This window comes from Rhinoraja longicauda, chromosome 6, assembly GCF_053455715.1.
Source record: "Rhinoraja longicauda isolate Sanriku21f chromosome 6, sRhiLon1.1, whole genome shotgun sequence".
Lineage (NCBI taxonomy): Eukaryota > Metazoa > Chordata > Chondrichthyes > Rajiformes > Arhynchobatidae > Rhinoraja > Rhinoraja longicauda.
In genome coordinates this window covers 68,241,445-68,262,424 of record NC_135958.1, presented here as the reverse complement: position 1 = coordinate 68,262,424, position 20,980 = coordinate 68,241,445, and the positions used below count along the sequence as shown (strand labels likewise).

The window sequence follows — 20,980 nt, the reverse complement described above, 5'->3', positions numbered from 1 at the left end:
GTGGCCCGGCCGACCCCCCCCCCCCCCCCCCCCCCCCTCCAGCCCCTTCTCCATCACATGCTCGGAGAGCAAGGCTGGGTCCCAACAGGGCGAGTCAGCTGCTGATTCCAGCTGTGGGAATGGACTCGGTCTGTCTCGGTGCCCGGTTTGTGCGGGGTCTGGATCTGAATAGGGTCAGTGAATCTGAGTAAGGGGGGTGAGGAAAAACTTTTTCAGTCAGAGAGTTGTGAATCTGTGGAATTCTCTGCCTCAGAAGGCAGTGGAGGCCAATTCTCTGAATGCATTCAAGAGAGAGCTAGTTAGAGCTCTTAAGGATAGCGGAGTCAGGGTGTATGGGGAGAAGGCAGGAACGGGGTACTGATTGAGAATGATCAGCCATGATCACATTGAATGTGATGGCTCGAAGGGCCGAATGGCCTCCTCCTGCACCTATTGTCTATTGAATCAGGTCGTGTCTTACCCCAGAGTCCAGCGTGGCCGAGACACACACACCCCGGACCGGTCAGCGGCTGTGGATCCGAATCCCGCTGAGGGTCAGGGCTTTAACCCAGGCCCAGTGTCGAGGCATTGCTCCCTGACAACCCTCTCTCTCTCTCTCTCTCTCTCTCTCACTCACTCACGGGTGGATGTACAGGACAACAGGTCACCGTTTCTGTTTTGGTTGTCTTGCATTGTACAAGTCATTCCGTGCTATTTTATTTTGATACTTTGTGGTATCATCGACCACTTGGTCCAAAGTATCTCGCTGATTGGAGGAAGCTGGAGTAACTCGGCGGGTCAGGCAGCATCTGGAGAGAAGGAATGGGCGACGTTTCGGGTGGAGACATTAGTGTACGGACGGGCGAGGGGGTCTCCCTCCGTCTTTGAAGACGCCACTGCGTGAAATAAAGTCGGTCACAGGGTCAGACAGCGGTGAAACAGCCCGACTCGTCCATGGCACGCCGACCAAGGTGTTGGTTAAATCCCGACGTGCTGGAGTAACTCCGCGGGTCAGGCAGCATCTGTGGAAGGGGGTGAGGGTGGACAGGCGACGTTTCGGGTCAGGGCCCTTCTTCAGACTGGTTGTTGGTTGTGTGACAGACTAGATTCACTGTCTCTCGCAGGTGTTTGCCTTGAGTCCGCCCTTGGGGCAAACACCTGGCCGAGTTGAGGAGGGGGAGAGATTGGTGAGTTCGGGTTGTTCACTGTAAGAGTCACGGGGTGAGTCCAGACCCACCCGTGACCCACCGACACTGTGCAAGGCCGGGTAAAGTTGACCCAACCCCCTGGCCGTGGTCATAGCCATGGCTCCATCCACACACACACACGGCACCTCCATTTCCTCCCCCCCCCATCGTGTTGTCGTTTAATGAATAAAGTACCCCGTTTGCCATCACTGACTCGCTGTGTCTCTGCCGCCCGATTCTCTCGGCTCCCGGGGACGGGTCGGTTCGAAGCCCGCGGCCGCGTGGAGTTACCGACGGTGGGGGATGGGGGGTGGGTGGTAACTGGGGACCCGGGCAAGATCGGAAAGACTGGGCTTGTATTCACTGGAATTTAGAAGGATGAGAGGGGATCGTACAGAAACATGTAGAATTATAAAAAGAACTGGATAAAGCTAGATGCAGGAAAAATGTTCCTAATTTTGGAGGAGTCCAGAACCAGGGGCCACAGTCTAAGAATAAAGGGCAGGCCATTTAAAACTGAGATGTGAAAAACCTTTTTCACCCAGAGAGTTGTGAATTTGTGGAATTCTCTGCCACGGAGGGCAGTGGAGGCCAATTCACTGGATGGATTTAAAAGAGAGTTGGATAGAGCTCCAGGGGCTAGTGGAATCAAGGGATATGGGGTTACTGATTGTGGAAGATCAGCCATGGTCACAATGAATGGTGGTGCTGGCTCAAAGGGCCAAATGGTCTCCTCCTGCACCTATTTTCTATGTTTCTATATGCAAAAAGGTAACGATGATAAAGGAAAGATGCCATTGTAAGCTGTTTGTAGGGTGAAAATGAGAAGCTAGTGTGACTTGGGTGGGGGGGATAGAGAGAGAGGGAATGCCAGGGCTACCTTGCTGGACACTTTAATTCTCCTTCCCATTCCTACACAGATCTTTCTGTCCTCGGTCACCTCCATTGCCAGAGTGAGGCTAAATGCAAATTAGAGGAACAGTATCTCATATTTTGCTTGGGCAGCTCACAGCCCAGTGGTATGATCATTGATTTCTCTCACTTCAGGTAACCCCGGCATTCCTCCTCTCTCTATCCCTCCCCCACCAATTTGCGCTAGCTTCTCATTTTCACCCTACAAACAGCTTACAATGACCTGTATCATCGTTACTTTTTTGCATATCTTTCATTGTTCTTTATCTCCACACATCACCACCGTCTATATCTCTCGTTTCCCTTATCCCTAACCAGTCTGAAGAAGGGTCTCGACCCGAAACATCACCCATTCCTTCCCTCCAGAGAGGCTGTGTGATTTCCTCCTAGTTCCACAAGCCTCACAAGTAATAGGGGTAGAGTTAGGCCATTTGGTCTATTGAATCTACACCGCATTCAATCACGGCTGATCTCTGCCTCCGAATCCCATTTTCCTGCCTTCTCCCCACAATCGTTGACACCCATTCTAAACAAGAATTTGTCTATCTCTGCCTTAAAAATATTCACTGACTTGGCCTCCTCAGCCCTCTGTGGCCATGTTCCACAGATTAACTACCCTCTGACTAAAGTTCCTCCTCACCTCCTTTCTAAACTAGTAGGCCATTTGGCCCTTCGAGCCAGCACCGCCATTCAATATAATCATGGCTGATCATCCAAAATTAGTACCCTATTCCTGCTTTCTCCCCATATGCCTTAATTCTGTTAGCCCCAAGAGCGATATCTAACTCTCTTGAAAACATCCAGTGATTTGGACTCCACTGCCTTCTGTGGCAGAGAATTCCACAGATTCACAACTCTCTGGGTGAAAATAAAAATCCTCATCTCAGTCCTATATTTCCTACCCCTTATTCTTAAACTTTGACCCCTGGTTCTGGACTCCCCCAAAATCGGGAACATTTTTCCTGCATCTTAGACACAAAAAGCTGGAGTAACTCAGCAAGACAGGCAGCATCTCTAGAAAGGAATGGGTGATGTTTCGGTCAAGACCCTTCTTCAGTCCTGCGTCTAGCCTGAGCAATCCCTTAAGAATTTTATGTTTCCATATGACCCCCTCTCATCCTTCTAAATTCCAGTGAATATATGCCGAGTCAATCCATTCTTTCATCATATGTCAGTCCCGCCAAACCAGGAATTAACCTGGTGAACCTACGCTGCACTCCCTCAATGGCAAGAATGTTCTTCCTCAAATTAGGAGACCGAAACTGCACACAATACTCCAGGTGTGGTCTCACCAGGGCCCTGTACAACTGCAGTAGGACCTCCTTGCTCCTATACTCAAATCCTCTTGCTATGAAGGCCAACATGCCATTTACTTTCTTCACTGCCCGCTATACCTGCAAGTTTACCTTCAGTGACTGATGTACAAGGACACCCAGGTCTCGTTGCACCTCCCCTTTTTCTAATCTGACACCATTCAGATAATAATCTGCCTTCTTGTTCTTGCCACCAAAGTGGATAACCTCATATTTATCCACATTATACTGCATCTGCCCACACCCAACCTATCCAAGTCACCCTGCAGCCTCATAGCATCCTCCTTGCAGCTCACACTGCCCCTGCAAACTTGGAGATGTTACATTTAATTCCTTCATCTAAATCATGAATATATATTGTAAATAAAAGAGCACCCTTCAATTCTGAGGCTATGACCTCTGGTCCTAGACTCTCCCACCAGTGGAAGCAACCTTTCCAAATCCACTATATCTATGCCTTTCATTATTCGGCAAGTTTCAATGAGGTCCCCCCTCAACCTTCTGAACACCAGCGAGTAGAGGCCCGGTGCTGTCAAGCGCTCATCATCTGCTAACCCACTAGCCTCAGATGGCTTGAAGGAGGAGAATAAGTTGTGCAGCCTAGCGTCAGGTGAAACTATCTCCTTTATTTAAAGAAAGCTTCATAAAACTGGTCATGTGTCACTAAGGCTAAGCTTTAGTTCAATGGGCTTCTTGTAACTTTGTCGGGGCCAGAAACGTGGCGACTCTTGTGTACTGCCCCAGGTGAGACCTGCTGTATGATTTTACCCGGGTTCTATGCAAACCAAAGCGGTTCGTGCTTTGAGATGGAGCATGTGCCAATAAAGTATAATTGAATCATTGAAACATCAGCAGGGTCGGGTGGGTGCTGTCAATTATTCGGACTGACAGAGCCACAACTCCTGTCTTCAGGTCCTGGTCATAAAGCAATTTCTGGGCTCCAGGTTCCTGTAACCAGTCCCTGTCGAGCGGAAGAGGGCAGGTGAAAGTTGTACGGGCTATATCTATGGTGCAGGAGGCAATGAAGGCCCTTAGCAGGAGAGGAGATAGGAGCAGTAACAGAGAAACCCAGGCACTTGGGGCCTTCTGACAGCGCTGGTTACGCTGCTTCTGTGTACAGGTCCACCACCGGTCTCCTGGCAACTGGTGGTCTGGCACCTCCTTTAATCCAGACAAAATGATGAAATCCCCCTCCCCTCCTCCCCCTGGGAAATGTGGCGTCTAGGCCGAATGAGGCGGCTGATCTAAACCCCATCGGGACTTCCGTGGCCGATTGAATTTGCTGCCTGTGGCCGGGGTTCAGGAACTTCGACCCGGCTGGAGCAGTCAGATCCGTTCCCATAGCCGACTTTGCGGGCCGATATCGCGCCCCTCCCCCACCCCTCCCCTCCGCCCCGAGGGAGTGACCTCTTTTGGTCCGGCAAAACGCACAATGCAGCAAAGCTCTGGAATCAAGAGTGCCGGAAAATCGGCGGCGGATTCGTAACATCTTAACCTGGCCTCTCTCACGCATCGTTGGGGAGGGAACCCGATGCCTTAACCCGGTCTGCCTTCATATGCGACTCCAAACCCAGCGATCAGGTTAACTTAGAAAATAGGTGCAGGAGGAGGCCGTTTGGCCCTAAGCGCCCTAAGGTTCAGATCGATTCTGCGTGCAACAGGACGGGGCAGATGCAATGCACCGGGATCTAATGCAATGCAAGAGTTCCGGACAGATGCAATGTTCCAGGATGTAATGCAATGCAAGAGGACCCGACAGATGCAATGTACCAGAATGTAATGCAATGCAAGACGACTGGACAGATGCAATGTACCAGAATGTAATGCAATGCAAGAGGACTGGACAGATGCAATGTACCAGGATGTAATGCAATGCAAGAGGACTGGACAGATGCAATGTACCAGGATGTAATGCAATGCAAGAGGACTGGACAGATGCAATGCCCCAGAATGTAATGCAATGCAAGACGACTGGACAGATGCAATGTACCAGAATGTAATGCAATGCAAGAGGACTGGACAGATGCAATGTACCAGAATGTAATGCAATGCAAGAGGACTGGACAGATGCAATGTACCAGGATGTAATGCAATGCAAAAGGACCGGACAGATGCAATGCACCCTGCACAGATGATTAGCAGTAACGCATCAGTCCGCCACAGGCAGTGGGCAGAAACAGGCCGCGGGGAGAAGCTTACCTATCAGCAGCTGAGCAAAACGTAGCCTACACCCAGAACCACTCAGTTAAGTGTTATTTTTTGTTTTAAAAATAGTGTTATCAAAAAGAGTTAAAAGCTCAAGCGTGGGAATTTGGAGCGACAGCTCCCTCGCCTGGTGAATCTCCTCAGCTCAGCTCAGCTCAGCGTGTCTCGCTGCTGAAACTCCAACCCGCCCCCAGGCGGGGCTGGCTGTCTGTCAATCCGCCACCTCGCTGTAGTAATATTTCTGGGCACTGTCCGACATCTTCCAGCTTCCCGCCCGGAACTCGATGATCTCCAGCAGCAGGAGCCGCGACAGCGAGGAGAGCGGGGCCTGGAGCAGGAAGCCGTCTCGCACAAGGCAGAAGAGCTCGTCCATGCGCTGGGTGCTGGTCCGCTGCAGCTGCTCCCCAATACGATGCAACTGTACCACCAGGCAGTCGACCTGCACAGGGAAACAGCCGGGCTCAGGGGGGTGGGAGGCAACTGCTGGACGCAAAGCATTCACACACAGAGGGAAGGTGGGGCAGGTCATAGAGACATACAGCACGGAAACAGCCCCTTCGGCACAACTTACCCATGCCGACCAAGGTGCTCTACCTCAGGGCGGTGAATCTGCGGAATTATGTGCCACAGAAGGCTGTGGAGACCAAGTCAGTGGATATATTTAAGGCAGAGATAGATAGATTCTTGATTAGTAAATGTCAGAGGTTATGGGGGGAAGGCAGGAGAATGGGGTTAGGAGGGAGAGATAGATCAGCCATGATTGAATGGCACAGTAGATGATGGGCTGAATGGCCTACTATCACTTATGATATACGTTAGTCCCACCTGCCCGCACATGGTCCATGTCCCTCTTAGCTTTTCCTGTCAAATGCCTTTTAAATGTAGTTTGTGTGGGGTGGAAAGGACTCTGAACTTTCGTCTATAAGGCCTGAGGGAAACAAAGCCAAGGGTTATCAGACACAGGGGGAGAGGGAGGGAGAGGGAGAGAGGGGGAGAGAGGGGGAGAGAACGAGAGAGAGAGAGAGAGAGAGAGAGAGAGAGAGAGAGAGAGAGAGAGAGAGAGAGAGAGAGAACAAGAGAGAGAGAACGAGAGAGAGAGAGAGAACGAGAGAGAGAAAGAGAGAGAGAACGAGAGAGAGAGAGAACGAGAGAGAGAGAACAGACAGGGAGAAAATGAGTAGTAAAGCAGTACAGATGCTGGTTATACCGAAGATGGGCACAAAACTGCAGTAACTCAGCAGGTCAGGCAGCATCTCTGGAGAAAATAGGGGACTTTTCGGGTCAGACGGTATGAAGAAGGCTTCTGACCCGAAACATCGCCTACTCCTTTTCTCCTGAGATCCTGCCTAACCCGCTGAGTTACTCGAGCATTTTGTGTCTATCTTTAAGGAGAAAATGAGGTCCATTAATCAGGAGACAAAACTTCAATTACTGGAGCCTTGATCAAAACAAATAATCAACGTCTCTGTCTTCATTCAGGACCGAGATACTGAGACAGGCGAGAGAGGGTAGAGAAAGTAACGGGCTGGGGTAATTAGATTATCTGGAGTCAGAGACAAAGCTCTGGTGATTACAGGCTGCACATCGGCAGAGAGAGACACAGGGCTGTGCTGCACTGGACCTGAGCGAGTGTGCAGGGTGTGGAGGGTCAGTACTTTAGATGGTGGCTGCAGCGTTATATCAGGGGAGATGGATTTCTGGCGGGGGTCTAGTGTGAGCCCTTGCTACCGTGATGGATGCCAGTGGTCAGTGCGGGGAGCCTGGTGTCGGGTGGGCAAGGGGCAGTCTTGCAGCCACACAGCACCAGGTGGGGGGGACCACAAAGTGTGTGCACATCCCCAGATCCGACCGTCTCTTTCATCACCGTCTACGCTCAGACTTATACAGCACGGAAATGGACCATTTTGCCTAACTCATCTATGCCCATCTTACCTAGTCCCACATTTGGCCACGTTTAACACATTTCCTTCTCTAGACCTCTCCTATCCTCATCCATGTACAATATACAAATGGTCTTTAAAAAAAAATGTTTTTAAGTTAGAAAGAGTAGAGAGAAGATTTGCAAGGATATTACCAGGAATAGAAGGCCTGAGCTACAGGTAGAGGTTGGGCAGGCTATGACTTTATTCCTTGGAATGAGGGAACAGGGACGATCTTATAGAGGTTTATAAACTCATGATTGTGGGGGTGGGGGATGGGGGGGGAGGGATAGGTTGATGAATACAGTCTTTCTCCCAGGGTAGTGGAATCAAGAACTAAAGGGCATAGGTTTAAGGAGAGAGGGGAAAGATTTAATAGGAACCAGTGGGGCAACATTTTCAACACAGAGGGTGGTGGGTATGTAGAACAAGCTGCTAGAGGTGGGAGTCGAGGCAGGAACAATTGCAACAGTTAAAAGAAATTTGGGCAGGTACATGGATTGGAAAGGTTTAGAGGGATGTGGGCAAAATGCAGGCAAATGAGACTAACGTAGTTGGGGAATCTTGATTAGTATGAGCGAGTTGGGCCGAAGGGCCTATTTCTGTGCTGTGTGAATCTATGACTGTTGTCTACTGGATGTGGTGGAAGCTGCTGCCTCCACCTTTACTTGTTTGGCTGCACAGCCGTCCCCACACTCGATGTGGGCGTGACACTCAATGTGGGCGTGACACTCAATGTGGGCACCTCACTCAATGTGGGCGCCACACTCAATATGGACGTCACTCAATATGGGCATCACAATCAATGTGGGCACCGCACACAATGTGGGCACCACACTCAATATGGGCGCGACACTCAATGTGGGCGCGACACTCAATGTGGGCGCCACACTCAATATGGGCACCACACTCAATGTGGGCATCACACTCAATGTTGGTCACTGGGCTTTCAACACATTACTGTGGAGAAACCTCTTGGCAGGAGGGAGTTGTTAAAACACACAGAGGTGGAGAGAGCAGCTTTGTCCACGTTACCAGGTGAGAGATGTGGGCACCTTGTCCGCACACGAAGCAGATGCTCCCAGTTCCCAACCACCATTGCACTCTCCCTGTTGTCAGAGAGCAGCCCTGAATCACACATCATAAGGTCATAAGGAATAGGAATAGAATTAGGCCATTTGGCCCATCAAGTCTACTCCGCCATTCAATTATGGCTGATCTATCTCTCCCTCCTAACCCGATTCTCCTGCCTTCTCCCCATAACCTCGGACACCTGTACTAATCTAGTAACAGGACATCGTGGCTCTGGGGAGCCTCATTGCCCACCCTTGCCCACCCAATGACAACCCCTGCCTCTCTACACCAGGACAGGAAGGGATGAGAGTGGCGGGCAAGGGCCAGTGGCAGCAGGCATGAAATAGGTGTCCAGGATGAGGGAATGAAGACAATGTAACAAGCCAGAGCACTGTGAGCAGTGTTAAGTGGGGTTCCAGTGTCTTCTGACAGTCCACAGGCAGACAAAGGACGAGAGTCATAGGGCTCCAGTAATCCAACCCCATGCATTCAGAAAGAGAAACAGGGCTCTGATGTTTGTCAGAGAGTCGCAAGATCTAAGTAATCATTCTCTTCAGAGAGGGAGGAAGAGAGAGCAAGGCAGAGAATAAGGGGGAGAGGGTGCAGAGGAACATAGAAGCGGGAGGGGTAAGTAGCTGGGGTAGTGGGAGGGGGTAAGGAGAGAGTGGGGTAAGGAGAGAGTGGGAGGAGAAGGGAGTGGATGAGGGAGGGAGTAGATGTGGGTGGGAGGGGGTAGTGGGAGGGAGTGGGAGAGGAAGGGAGTGGGAGAGGAAGGGAGTGGGAGAGGGAGGGAGGGAATAGGGGAAGGAGGGAGTGAGAAAGGGGAGTGGGAGTGGAAGAGGGTGATGTAAGGTAGGGGGGGGAGGGAGTGGAATGGGGAGAGGGAGGTGGAAGGCAAGGGTGGTAGGGGAGGGAGTGGGAGTGGGAGGGAGGGGAGAGGGAAGCAGAGGTCCAGGGCTCAGGTTGTGAGACAGTCTGCAGCCAGACAGCGGCAACTGGAAAATGGGAGCCCATCATCGACTGTGAAACAGAGAATGCAACAGGACTCAGCTAATCATTCACCTTCGAGAGGGACAATAGGGAAGCACAAGGCTCTGTCTACAGTCAGTGAGCGGCAGATGCAGGCAATCAGACCGTTACTGCCTGCAGACAGTTTTATTACGTGAACCGTGACCCTCTCTCTGTGTACAGACGGTCCTGCCCTCCCCTCTACCACATATTATTGTGTGTGTTACAGTGTCCTATTACAGGGTCTGTCCACCCCTGGTGGTTGACGGGACCTCTGGAAGCCTACTTGGCTCTGACTGTAGACAGCGGACTTTCCTGGGCTGTGTGTCACTCCATCGAAGGAGGGAGGGGCACTAACGTGGTAAATTATCATATCATCATATCATATCATATCATATCATATATATACAGCCGGAAACAGGCCTTTTCGGCCCACCAAGTCCGTGCCGCCCAGCGATCCCCGTACATTAACACTATCCTACACCCACTAGGGACAATTTTTTTTTTTTTTTTTTTTTTTTAATAACATTTTTACCCAGCCAATTAGCCTACATACCTGTACGTCTTTGGAGTGTGGGAGGAAACCGAAGATCTCGGAGAAAACCCACGCAGGTCACGGGGAGAACGTACAAACTCCTTACAGTGCAGCACCCGTAGTCAGGATCGAACCTGAGTCTCCGGCGCTGCATTCGCTGTAAAGCAGCAACTCTACCGCTGCGCTACCGCGCTACAAAGGCGGTGGTTAACGACAGCCGTAATGCCTGCGTTACAAATGGCTGAGCAATTGGAAGCAAGGATGCAGTGGTTGATCTCTTTAGATTGGACACTGGAGTTCCTCAGGATCTGCTTGGCTGAATGGATATTAACAATGCGGAGAGAGGACACAATGTCTAAATCGGCAATTCTTGCTATTGAGGGCGTGCAGCTTAGGTTTACTAGGTTCATTCCTGGAATGGCGGGACTGTCATATGTTGAAAGACTGGAGCGACTAGGCTTGTATACACTGGAATTTAGAAGGATGAAAGGAGATCTTATCGAAACGTATAAGATTATTAAGGGGTTGGACACGTTAGAGGCAGGAAACATGTTCCCAATGTTGGGGGAGTCCAGAACAAGGGGCCACAGTTTAAGAATAAGGGATAGGCCATTTAGAATGGAGATGAGGAAAAACTTTTTCAGTCAGAGAGTTGTGAATCTGTGGAATTCTCTGCCTCAGAAGGCAGTGGAGGCCAATTCTCTGAATGTGTTCAAGAGAGAGCTAGATAGAACTCTTAAGGATAGCGGAATCAGGGGGTATGGGGAGAAGGCAGGAACGGGGTACTGATTGAGAATGATCAGCCATGATCACATTGAATGGCGGTGCTGGCTCGAAGGGCCGAATGGCCTCCTCCTGCACCTATTGTCTATTGTCTATTGAGACAGATTTTGGAGGTATCGTGGATTTTGAGAAGGACTTTGAGAAGATACAGTGGGTGGAAAGGTGGCAAATAACATTTAAGGCTGAGAGTGTGAGGTGCTACATTTTGGTAGACGAATAAGTGGAGGCAACGGAAGCCAGAGGACGCATCTCTAACCAGGGTAGAGGAACAGAGAGATTCGTGGCTTGTGGTGCAGGTTGAGAAAGTGTTACAAAAAGCTGCAGAAGGAGAGGAGGTGCAGAGCCAGGAGGTCACGATGAATCTTTATAAACCTCAGTTGTGTCTTGTTCCAACAGCCACGTTTGAGGGAAGTTGTGAAGGATTCAGAGGAGGTGTAGAAAGACTGCTTGACTGATCTTTCGGATGCCTTGCGTGGATTCCAGAGGACCTGCTCTGGGGCCCCTGGGACAGAGGAGGTTGTGAGGGGATCGAATGGAGGGATTTAAAATCATGAAAGTTATCATTAGAGAAAACTGTCCCCGCTGGTGGAGGGGTCGAGTCCGCAGGAACATAGAATGAAGATGATTAACAGGAAACAAAAACAAAAGGCACAAGGACAAGTGTTTAACACAGCGTAGGGCTTGGGATGTGAAATACATGGCCAGGAAACATAGTGACGGTAGATTCAATGTCGTGTTCATAAGATTGATGGATAAGCAGCTGGGAAGAAGGAATGCACAAGGTTAAGGGGAGAGGACAGAGCAAGGGGGCTCTGACATAGAAAACAGTAGAGACTCGATGGGCCAAATGAAACCGTTCTGCAGTTCTATGAGAGGGATAAGCCCGGGCAGAGCAGTCAGCATGCCTGCAGAGAGAGGGTGGGAGAATGGGCCCAGGGAATGCAGTGGATGGGAAGCAGTCCCCTTCCTCACCTCCTCTTCATTCTGCAGAGCGTCGGGTTGGGCAAGGCGCTCCAGGCAGTCATACACGGGGTTAACCAGCGCCATCATGGGCATGTTATTCACCTGAAACATAAAGCAGGAGTGAGACCTCCGAGGCACGGGAGCTCCGGATGTCCGCCCGGCTCTGGCCCCCGACACGGTGGGGGGGGGGGGGGGGGGTAGGCCACTGGCCGGGGGGGAAGGGGTGCCACTGGCCATTGGAGGGAGGGGGAGTTGACCGGGGGGAGGGGGCCAATGGCCGAGGGAGGTGGGATCCAACCAGTGCCGACCTCCAGGAATGTAACGTGGATCGGGGAGATGCCGGGCTGACAGTCCCCTCCTCCCCCCACTGCAGATGACAAGCAGTATACAGCAAGGCCATGGGTTTCATAAAAGAAACTGGCGTCTAATCACAATGACCGTGTCTTTTACTGTGAATTCCTTAAATTGACGCAGCATAAATTCAATGTAATATCTTGCACTCAGTGTTGTCCCCTTTATCTCTGCACTGTCGACGGGTTGATTGTATTCATGCATCGAGTGAATAGCATGCAAAAGCTTTTCACTGTACCTCGGTACATGTGGCAATAATAAACTAGATAATAGACACTGTCAGGCAAACCATTGTCATGACACTGTGTTGCCAGGGGGGGGCATCACAGAGAGTGAGGCCCTCACTCACAGAACATGTAGTAACAGACACATTGAAATCTAACGGAGACAATGACACAGCTATGGTCCCGGTGTGAACATGAGGAGGGGCGAGAGAGGGGAAATGCATCGTCACTGAGGGTCTCAAACCATTTTTTGGTGTTTCATTTTGGCACAGTGGCAGAGTTGCTGCCTTACAGCGCCAGAGACCCGAGTTCGATCCTGACTTTGTGTGCTGTTTGTTTGGAGTTTGCATGTTCTCCACGTGACGACGTGGGTTTTCCCCAGGCGCTCCGGATTTATTCTACATTCACAAAAAGTACAGGTTTGTAGTTCAATTTGGCTTCGATAAAAATTGTAAATTGTTCCTAGTGTGTAGTGTATGGGAATTGCTGGTCGGCACGGACTTAGTGGGATAAAGGGCCTGCTTTATCTTCAAACACTCAAAACTCTAAATTCACTGAGCCGGCGAGGCAACTGTGGGTGTGATACCGAGAGAGGGGAATGTGGGAGATATAATTGGCTGTAATGAGGAGAGTGTGATTGATGCCCAGGCTTGGGCATGTTAGAAAACGCCACTGCTCGCATCTTGATATTGAAGACTGGGTTTGCCATTCTTAGCGGAAGCCCGATCCAGAGTTTATGTGTCAATGAGAGTATCATTAAATGATGAACTTGGACAGAGGCCGGGTGTAAACAGAATGGGGATCGGGGTACTGGGAACCAAAAGATCATGACAGGAATGGTACAGTGGCACAGCGGTAGAGTTGCTGCCTTACAGCGCCAGAGACCCGGGTTCGATCCTGACTACGGGTGCTGTCTGTGTTCTCCCCGTGACCTGCGTGGGCTTCGTCTGGGTGCACAGGTTTCCGCCCACACTCCAAAGACGTACAGATTTGTAGGTTAATTGGCTTTGGTAAAATTGTCCCTTGTGTGTAGGACATAAGTGCTAGTGTCCGATGATCGCTGGTCAGTGCAGACTCAGTGGGCCGAAGGGCTTGTTTCCACGTTGTATCTCTAAAACTAATCTCTAAAGTAAGGAACCAATGCTCCGCCAATTTGCTTCACTGCCTCTGTCGATAAACAGCAGAGTACACTCAAGATACTGAAGCTCAGGGACTCCGACAGTGCACCCGTGTTGACACCGATGGGACGGACGGGTCTGATCCACAACGTAGAAGCAGCTGCCCTTTGGATCAACTGGTCCAGTCCAGCACTGCCACCGCCCAACAGAGGGGCGGAGTGCCAAGAGAGGGACTATCCAGCACAGGCAGGACAAATCCAAGCTGGGCAATGACTGTACCCTCGGCCAGCTTTCAGTCCCCACCAGAACGACGGCAGGTGTTGGCAACGGTGCTTTCAAGTGGCACTTACTCCAGTGAACTGCTCACCGCACCAACGCTCACTTTGATTCCCACCAGTGCCACTCGCTCCACAACAGAACTCCTCCCAACCTCACCGCAAAGAGCTCAGAGCGCGTTGTGTTTCCCCGGAAATGTGAGGCTCCTGTGGGACTCCAGAAACTCTCAACATCCAGGAGGAAGTTTCCTGCTTCATTGACACTCTATTCTCTGCCTTAGAAAACGTACCCCCCCCCCCCCCCCTTACACACACACACACACACACACACACACACACACAATGTGTGTGTCGTTTATGATTCACTGCACCAAGCCACAAGGTCAAACGTGCGGCACGGTGGCGCAGCGGTAGAGTTGCTGCCTTACAGCGAATGCAGCGCCGGAGACTCAGGTTCGATCCTGACTACGGGCGCCGTCTGTACAGAGTTTGTACGTTCTCCCCGTGACCTGCGTGGGTTTTCTCCGAGATCTTCGGTTTCCTCCCACACTCCAAAGATGTACAGGTATGTCGGTTAATTGACTGGGTAAATGTGTGTGTAGGATAGTGTTAATGTGCGGGGATCGCTGGGTGGCGCGGACTCGGTGGGCCGAAGGGCCTGTTTGCCGCTGTATCTCAAAATCTAAAAATCTAAGTCTAAAACATCTAAAACCCAAGGGCACTACAAACTACATTAGCAAATTTGCAGATGATACTAAGCTGGGGGGTAGTGTGAATTGTGAGGAAGATGCAATAAGGCTGCAGGGTGACTTGGACAGGTTGTGTGAGTGGGCGGATACATGGCAGATGCAATTTAATGTAGATAAGTGTGAGGTTAGTCACTTTGGAAGTAAGAATAGAAAGGCAGATTATTATCTGAATGGTGTCAAGTTAGGAAGAGGGGATGTTCAACGAGATCTGGGTGTCCTAGTGCATCAGTCACTGAAAGGAAGCATGCAGGTACAGCAGGCAGTGAAGAAAGCCAATGGAATGTTGGCCTTCATAACAAGAGGAGTTGAGTATAGGAGCAAAGAGGTCCTTCTACAGTTGTACCGGGCCCTGGTGGGACCGCACCTGGAGTACTGTGTGCAGTTTTGGTCTCCAAATTTGAGGAAGGATATTCTTGCTATTGAGGGCGTGCAGCGTGGGTTCACCAGGTTAATTCCCGGAATGGCGGGACTGTCGTATGTTGAAAGGCTGGAGCAATTAGGCTTGTATACACTGGAATTTAGAAGGATGAGGGGGGATCTTATTGAAACATATAAGATAATTAGGGGATTGGACACATTAGAGGCAGGAAACATGTTCCCAATGTTGGGGGAGTCCAGAACAAGGGGCCACAGTTTAAGAATAAGGGGTAGGCCATTTAGAACGGAGATGAGGAAGAACTTTTTCAGTCAGAGAGTGGTGAAGGTGTGGAATTCTCTGCCTCAGAAGGCAGTGGAGGCCAGTTCGTTGGATGCTTTCAAGAGAGAGCTGGATAGAGCTCTTAAGGATAGCGGAGTGAGGGGGTATGGGGAGAAGGCAGGAACGGGGTACTGATTGAGAGTGATCAGCCATGATCGCATTGAATGGCGGTGCTGGCTCGAAGGGCTGAATGGCCTACTCCTGCACTTATTGTCTATTGTCTATTGAGAGAGTGGCGGCAGACAGAACACTTCCAAGGGCTTCTCTGCAATATTCTGACTCATTCACCCCTCAAAGACGTGACCCAATAGACCTTCTCCAAACAGACAGCAGCAGTCCATGATGTTGACACACCCCCACCCTTCCACCCCTCCACCAAGCTCCAGGAGACAAGCAATGCAAGCATACCTGCTCATAATACCCACACTTTACACTGTAGAGATACAATGCACAAACAAGCTCTTCGGCCCACCGAGTCCACACCGACCAGAGACCCCCGTACACTAGAACTATCCCACACACTAGGGACAATTTACAATTTCACCGACGTTAATTACCTACAAAACCTGTACTTCGTTGGAGTGTGGGAGTAAACCGGAGCGCCCTGTGATAACACACCTGGTCACAGGGGGAATGTACAAACTCCGCACCGACAGCACCCCTGGTGTCTCCTGCGCTGTGAGGCAGCAACTCTACTACTGCGCCACTGTGACAACCACACCCATTGATGAGTGTGCTCTGGGGAGTCACAGTCATAGAGAGATACAATATGGAAACAGGCCCCTTGGCCCAATGTCCAGACGAGCCATCAACCACCGATTTACACAATCCTACACCAATCTAATTTTATTCGCTCATAAATATCACCAATCTACCACTCCCCTGCAATTGGGACCATTTAGTGGCTAATTAACACGACACATATATTTTTGGAATGTGCGAGGAAATTGGGCAAACTCCACACAGACAGCACCGGGGGTGTGGACTGAACCTGCTTCGCGGGATCCAGGGGGCAGCAGCACTACCAGCTGCGCGACTGTGCCGGCCTCACCTCCCCACCCAGAGTATCAGAACTCGGACTTTGATACCGAGGGGCACCACTGTGTAGTTAAACTTGCATCAAAATACATCTTACCCAACGTGAAGCCGCCATTGACTGAGAGTCAACCAAACTTTCAAAACAAACTTTGAAAACTGGCTGTAGCCCACAGAACCTGTGGGTGGAGTTCACACACAAACACCACAAATCCTTTTGACACGTTCCTTATTTGTTTCCTCCAAAGAATTCCTGCAGTAACCCAACCCTGGAGTACTCAACGCCCGGCACGTCCCTCCCCACCATCAAAACATCTACATGATGCTCCACCAAAAGAAGGCATCATCCATCACTGTCACATTACCAGGACCATGCCCTCTGCCCACGACCCCCATCGGGCAGAAGGTACAGAAGCCTGAAGTCCCACACCACCAGGTTCAGGAACACTAACTTTCCTACAACCATCCGATTCTTGAACCGACCTGCACAACCCTAATCACACCTCAGTAACAGACCATTCTCTTGCACCACCATGGAATTGTTTTTTGATTGTGTTTTGCACTAATGTCTTGTGGGTTTTTTTTTGCAGTCTTCCTTTTCACTGTCCTGTAGAATTTGTGTGCAATTTATGTACAACTGACTCCAGCATTTTGTGTCTATCTTTGGTATAAAACAGCATTTGCAGTTCCTTATCAATACAAAATGTTTTTGTGTCACTGTGATACTGCTGCAAGCAAGGTTTTCATTGTGCCTGCAACTCACCCATGGTACTTGTGCATACGACAATAAACTCCACTTGACTTGAAACACATTGCAGGAGCTCAGACTGATAAGATCAAAGTTCCTCCTCATTAAAACAACCCTTCTGCGAAAAGCGATGACAGGAACTAATTAAATTGACTTTAAAAAATAGACGAGACACAGATAGTCCTGTCATAAGGGGAAGTTTGTGACATTCAGTTGCCCTGAGGGTGTTCCAGTAATGGGAGCAACAAGCGGGGAACAGTAGATTATCGATCGCCCTTAACGAGCTCCTCTGTGATCAGAGGGCGAGCTGTGTGTAGTAGAGTTTAGGTGGAATTAAACACGAGCTGAAGTCACAGTCAAAAGCTGGGCTTGATCATTGAAGTACAAACTCTGTATCAGTTTGAACCATCTTCCAATATTTTAAATCACATTATCCTTTTGGAGGTATTTATTCACAAAATGCTGGAGTAACTCAGCAGGTCAGGCAGCATCTCAGGAGAGAAGGAATGGGTGACGTTTTGGGTCGAGACCCTTCTTCAGACCCTTATTCTTTTGGATGCCCTTTTTGTATTTCTGTTATAGTTTAGTTTAGAGATACAGCGCAGAAGCAGGCCCTTCGGCCCACCGAGTCTGCGTCGACCAGCGATTCCCGCATACTCACACTATCCTACATACCAGGGACATTTTACAATCTTTACCAAGACCAATTAACCGACAAACCTGTATGTCTTTAGAATGTGTGAGGTCACCAGAGCACCCGGGGAAAACCCACGCGGTCACGGAGAGAACGTACAAACTCCATACAGGCAGCACCCGTAATCAGGATCGAATCTTGGTCTCTGGCACTGCAAGGCAACAACTCTACCGCTGTGCCACACATACTTTTGTTTATGCATTATTATGGTTCCCTAGTATTATGCTAATTAATTTATTGCATTTTTCTTTGTTATATTTTATCGGTGTGTTATTGTGTTGATGGGCCTTTTAAGGCACAACACATAAAAATTTGGGTTCTGACCCAAAACATCACCAGTCCATGTTCTCCAGAGATGTTGCCTGACTCGGTGAGTTACTTCAACATTTTGTGTCTTTTATAAGAATTTCATTGTTCTGTTGTCGGGATATATGCCAATTAAACACTCTTAACTCTCTCTCTTGACACTGTCCTGTTATCAGCACCTTTTGGTGTAAGCTGGATGCTTACTTTGTTGTGAGAAATATTTAGAAAAGGCCAGGGTGGTGTTGCTCTGTGAATGAGCCTGGATTAGTTTTACACCACTGGGAGAGGGGGGGGGTTTCAAGGCAAAGCAAGAGAACTGGTGAAAGGCAGGGCGGCCGACAGGCTTGGCGTTCAACATGGGGCCCAACGAGGGGGAAATGGAGGGCAGGGTTGAGTAGAGCTTGCCAGAGATGAGAGATGAATGGGGATGCACCATTCTTGCTGTGACTGACCCTGTCAGGCTGAGTAATGGCAGCATTCCAGTGGATAAAGGACGCCAACAGTCGATAACATCAGTCACTGCGGAGAATGCAGTTGTTAGTGTGGGAACATCAGAGGGATAAACCATTCCAGAGCGCCACAGGGAAGGAGAGAGACGCACTGTTGCTGGGGTGTAACTGGGAACCCAAGCGGCAGAGTTGTGGGGGAAGACGTGTTGTCGGCACAGAGCTGCTGCACCAGTTGCCCCATCGGCCTTGAGCCTGGGCCAGAGCTCGGGGACACTCACCTTCAGGTAATCAAACACGTTGCAGATGAAGGTGACCAGGCACACCCAGGCATTGATCGAGCGATCCCGCACCTGCTCCTTGACCAGGAACTCCTGCTGCAGCCGATTCAGGATGTACCGCCGGAAGTTACTGTTTCCCCCCTGCTTGTTCTCAGCCTGGAACCAGGAACAAAACACTCGGGAGGAGAGGGGTCTGAAGAAATGCCCCGACCCGAAACGTCACCCATCCCATGTTCCCCAAAGATGCTGCCTGACCCGCTGAGTTACTCCAGCACCTTCTGCCCCCTTTTGAAAACTAACAACTGCAGTCCCTTCTGTTCCAACAAAACGCTCAGAATCAAAGCAGGGCCCTTGGGGACGGGCAGGGAGCCTGATGCTGGGCTGGGTTAAGGAGCCTGATGCTGGCTCCAGGTTTGGGGGCTTAACCCCAGGCTTCAGGCCTCTAAGGGGTGACCGACTCTGGACTGATATTAGAGGGAAGATACTAGCATGGGTAGATGGTTAAACTGAATGGCAGAAGACAAGAATGGGAATAAAGGGGGCTTTATCTAGTTGGCTCGTGGTGTTCCACAGGGGTCAGTGCTGGGGCCGCTACTCAACGTTGTATATCAATGATTTGGATGAGGGAATCGAACGCTTTGCTGCCAGGTTTGCAGATGATACGAAGACAGGTGGGGGGGAAGGTAGTGCCGAGAAAGCAGTGAACCTGCAGAAGGACTCGGACAGGTTGGGAGAGTGGGCAAAGTGGCGGATGGAACGCAGCATTGGCCCAGACATTGTACACTGAAGGGCCTGTTTCTGTTCTATGTTGTCATGTAGAGGAAACTCCTCTGCACAATGCTTCAACACAGCAGCCGTGAGGTCTACTGAGAGGACAGACGAGTCTTCGGATCGGCAGCCGACCCAGAGGACAAGGGGGTGTGGGATATGTCTGAGGACGGTGAACGGGATGACGTGTGTGGACAGTCGCCCCAGCACAGATTACTCATCCACATCATGGGGACGGATTCTCCCCGACGGACACCAGACTCTCCACTTGCTCAACGGAAAAGCAAGGCCCTGGGGACACACGGCGTACCTGGACAATGGTGTAGCAGATGCGGCCAGCTTCCTTGCTGAACACCAGGTCCTTCATGGACTGCTCGACGATCACAGAGGCCACTTTCTCCAAGTCGACTGAAGCCGGTTCTGTGAAACAATCGCAGCAGCTATTAACTGGTGTCCCTTTTCACCGCTGACTGTCCCTCGGTCACCCCCCATCCGCTCCTCACTCCTGCACACACTAACCCTGGCACAGGGAGGAGCAGAATTAGGCCATTTGGCCCATCAAGTCTACCCCACCATTCAACCTATTTTTCTCTCTCAACCCCATTCTCCTGCCTTCTCTCTGTAACCTTTGATGCCCTTCCTAATCAAGAACCTATCAACCACATCCTTAAAAAATACCCAATGATTTGGCTTTCACAGCCATTTGTGGCAATAAATTCCACACATTCACCACCCTCTGGCTAAAGAAATCCCTCCTTCACTCTAAGGGTACGTCCTTTTATTCTGAGGCTATGTCCTCTGGTTCTAGACTCTCCCATTACTGGAAACATCCTTTCCATGTCCATTCTATCTTGGCCTTGCATTATCTGGTCGGTCTCAATGACATCTCCCCTCATCCTTCTAAACTCAGTTCTGCTGTGAATCGGGTCCTACCAAGGGCGTGTTTTGGGGAGAGACGAGGGGAAAAGCTGAACCCAGCAGCACGTTCCAGAGTTGCGGCCACCCCCCTTCTCCACCCACCCCCCTCGCCCACCCACCCACTCGCCTTTCAGCGCCATCTTCAACAGCCACTGCGTGTCCGCGTCGAACGACTGGATCTTGTAATCCTCGGTGCATGAGTTCTCCATGGTTGTGGGTCTGGGGTCATGAGACCGAGAGGGTCTGTGGAGAAAGAACACACATCCCGATGGGAGCATTGCTCAGCAAGGGCACAGAGGAACGGCACAGGAGAAGCCACGTGCTCTGCAACAAGCAAGATTGGCACTGATCCCCACGTCCCTTCATAGAGTCAGTGCTGCAGCACGGAAACAGACCATTCAGCCCAACTCATCCATACTAAAAAGGAGGCCCCTCCTCCAAATCCCTTTTGCCCGCATTTGATCCATATGCCTCCATACCCTTCCTCTCCAA

At 50.4% G+C, this 20,980-nt stretch overlaps 1 protein-coding gene across 2 annotated transcripts; it reads right to left on the bottom strand.

The window, feature by feature from the left end:
• Positions 1–3,933: 3,933 nt before the first annotated feature.
• mif4gdb (MIF4G domain containing b) lies at positions 3,934–20,728 on the bottom strand. 2 transcript variants are annotated; one of them, XM_078401867.1, is made up of 5 exons: positions 20,616–20,728; positions 19,881–19,990; positions 18,803–18,958; positions 11,888–11,980; positions 3,934–6,035 (listed from the first exon to the last, which is right to left on the bottom strand). In XM_078401867.1, the coding sequence occupies exons 1-5, from the start codon at positions 20,695–20,697 to the stop codon at positions 5,808–5,810; spliced, it is 669 nt and encodes a 222-aa protein (XP_078257993.1). In that variant the 5' UTR covers positions 20,698–20,728; the 3' UTR covers positions 3,934–5,807. The 2 variants fall into 2 exon arrangements, with proteins under 2 accessions (XP_078257993.1, XP_078257992.1); XM_078401866.1 differs by lacking the exon at positions 11,888–11,980.
• Positions 20,729–20,980: the final 252 nt, after the last annotated feature.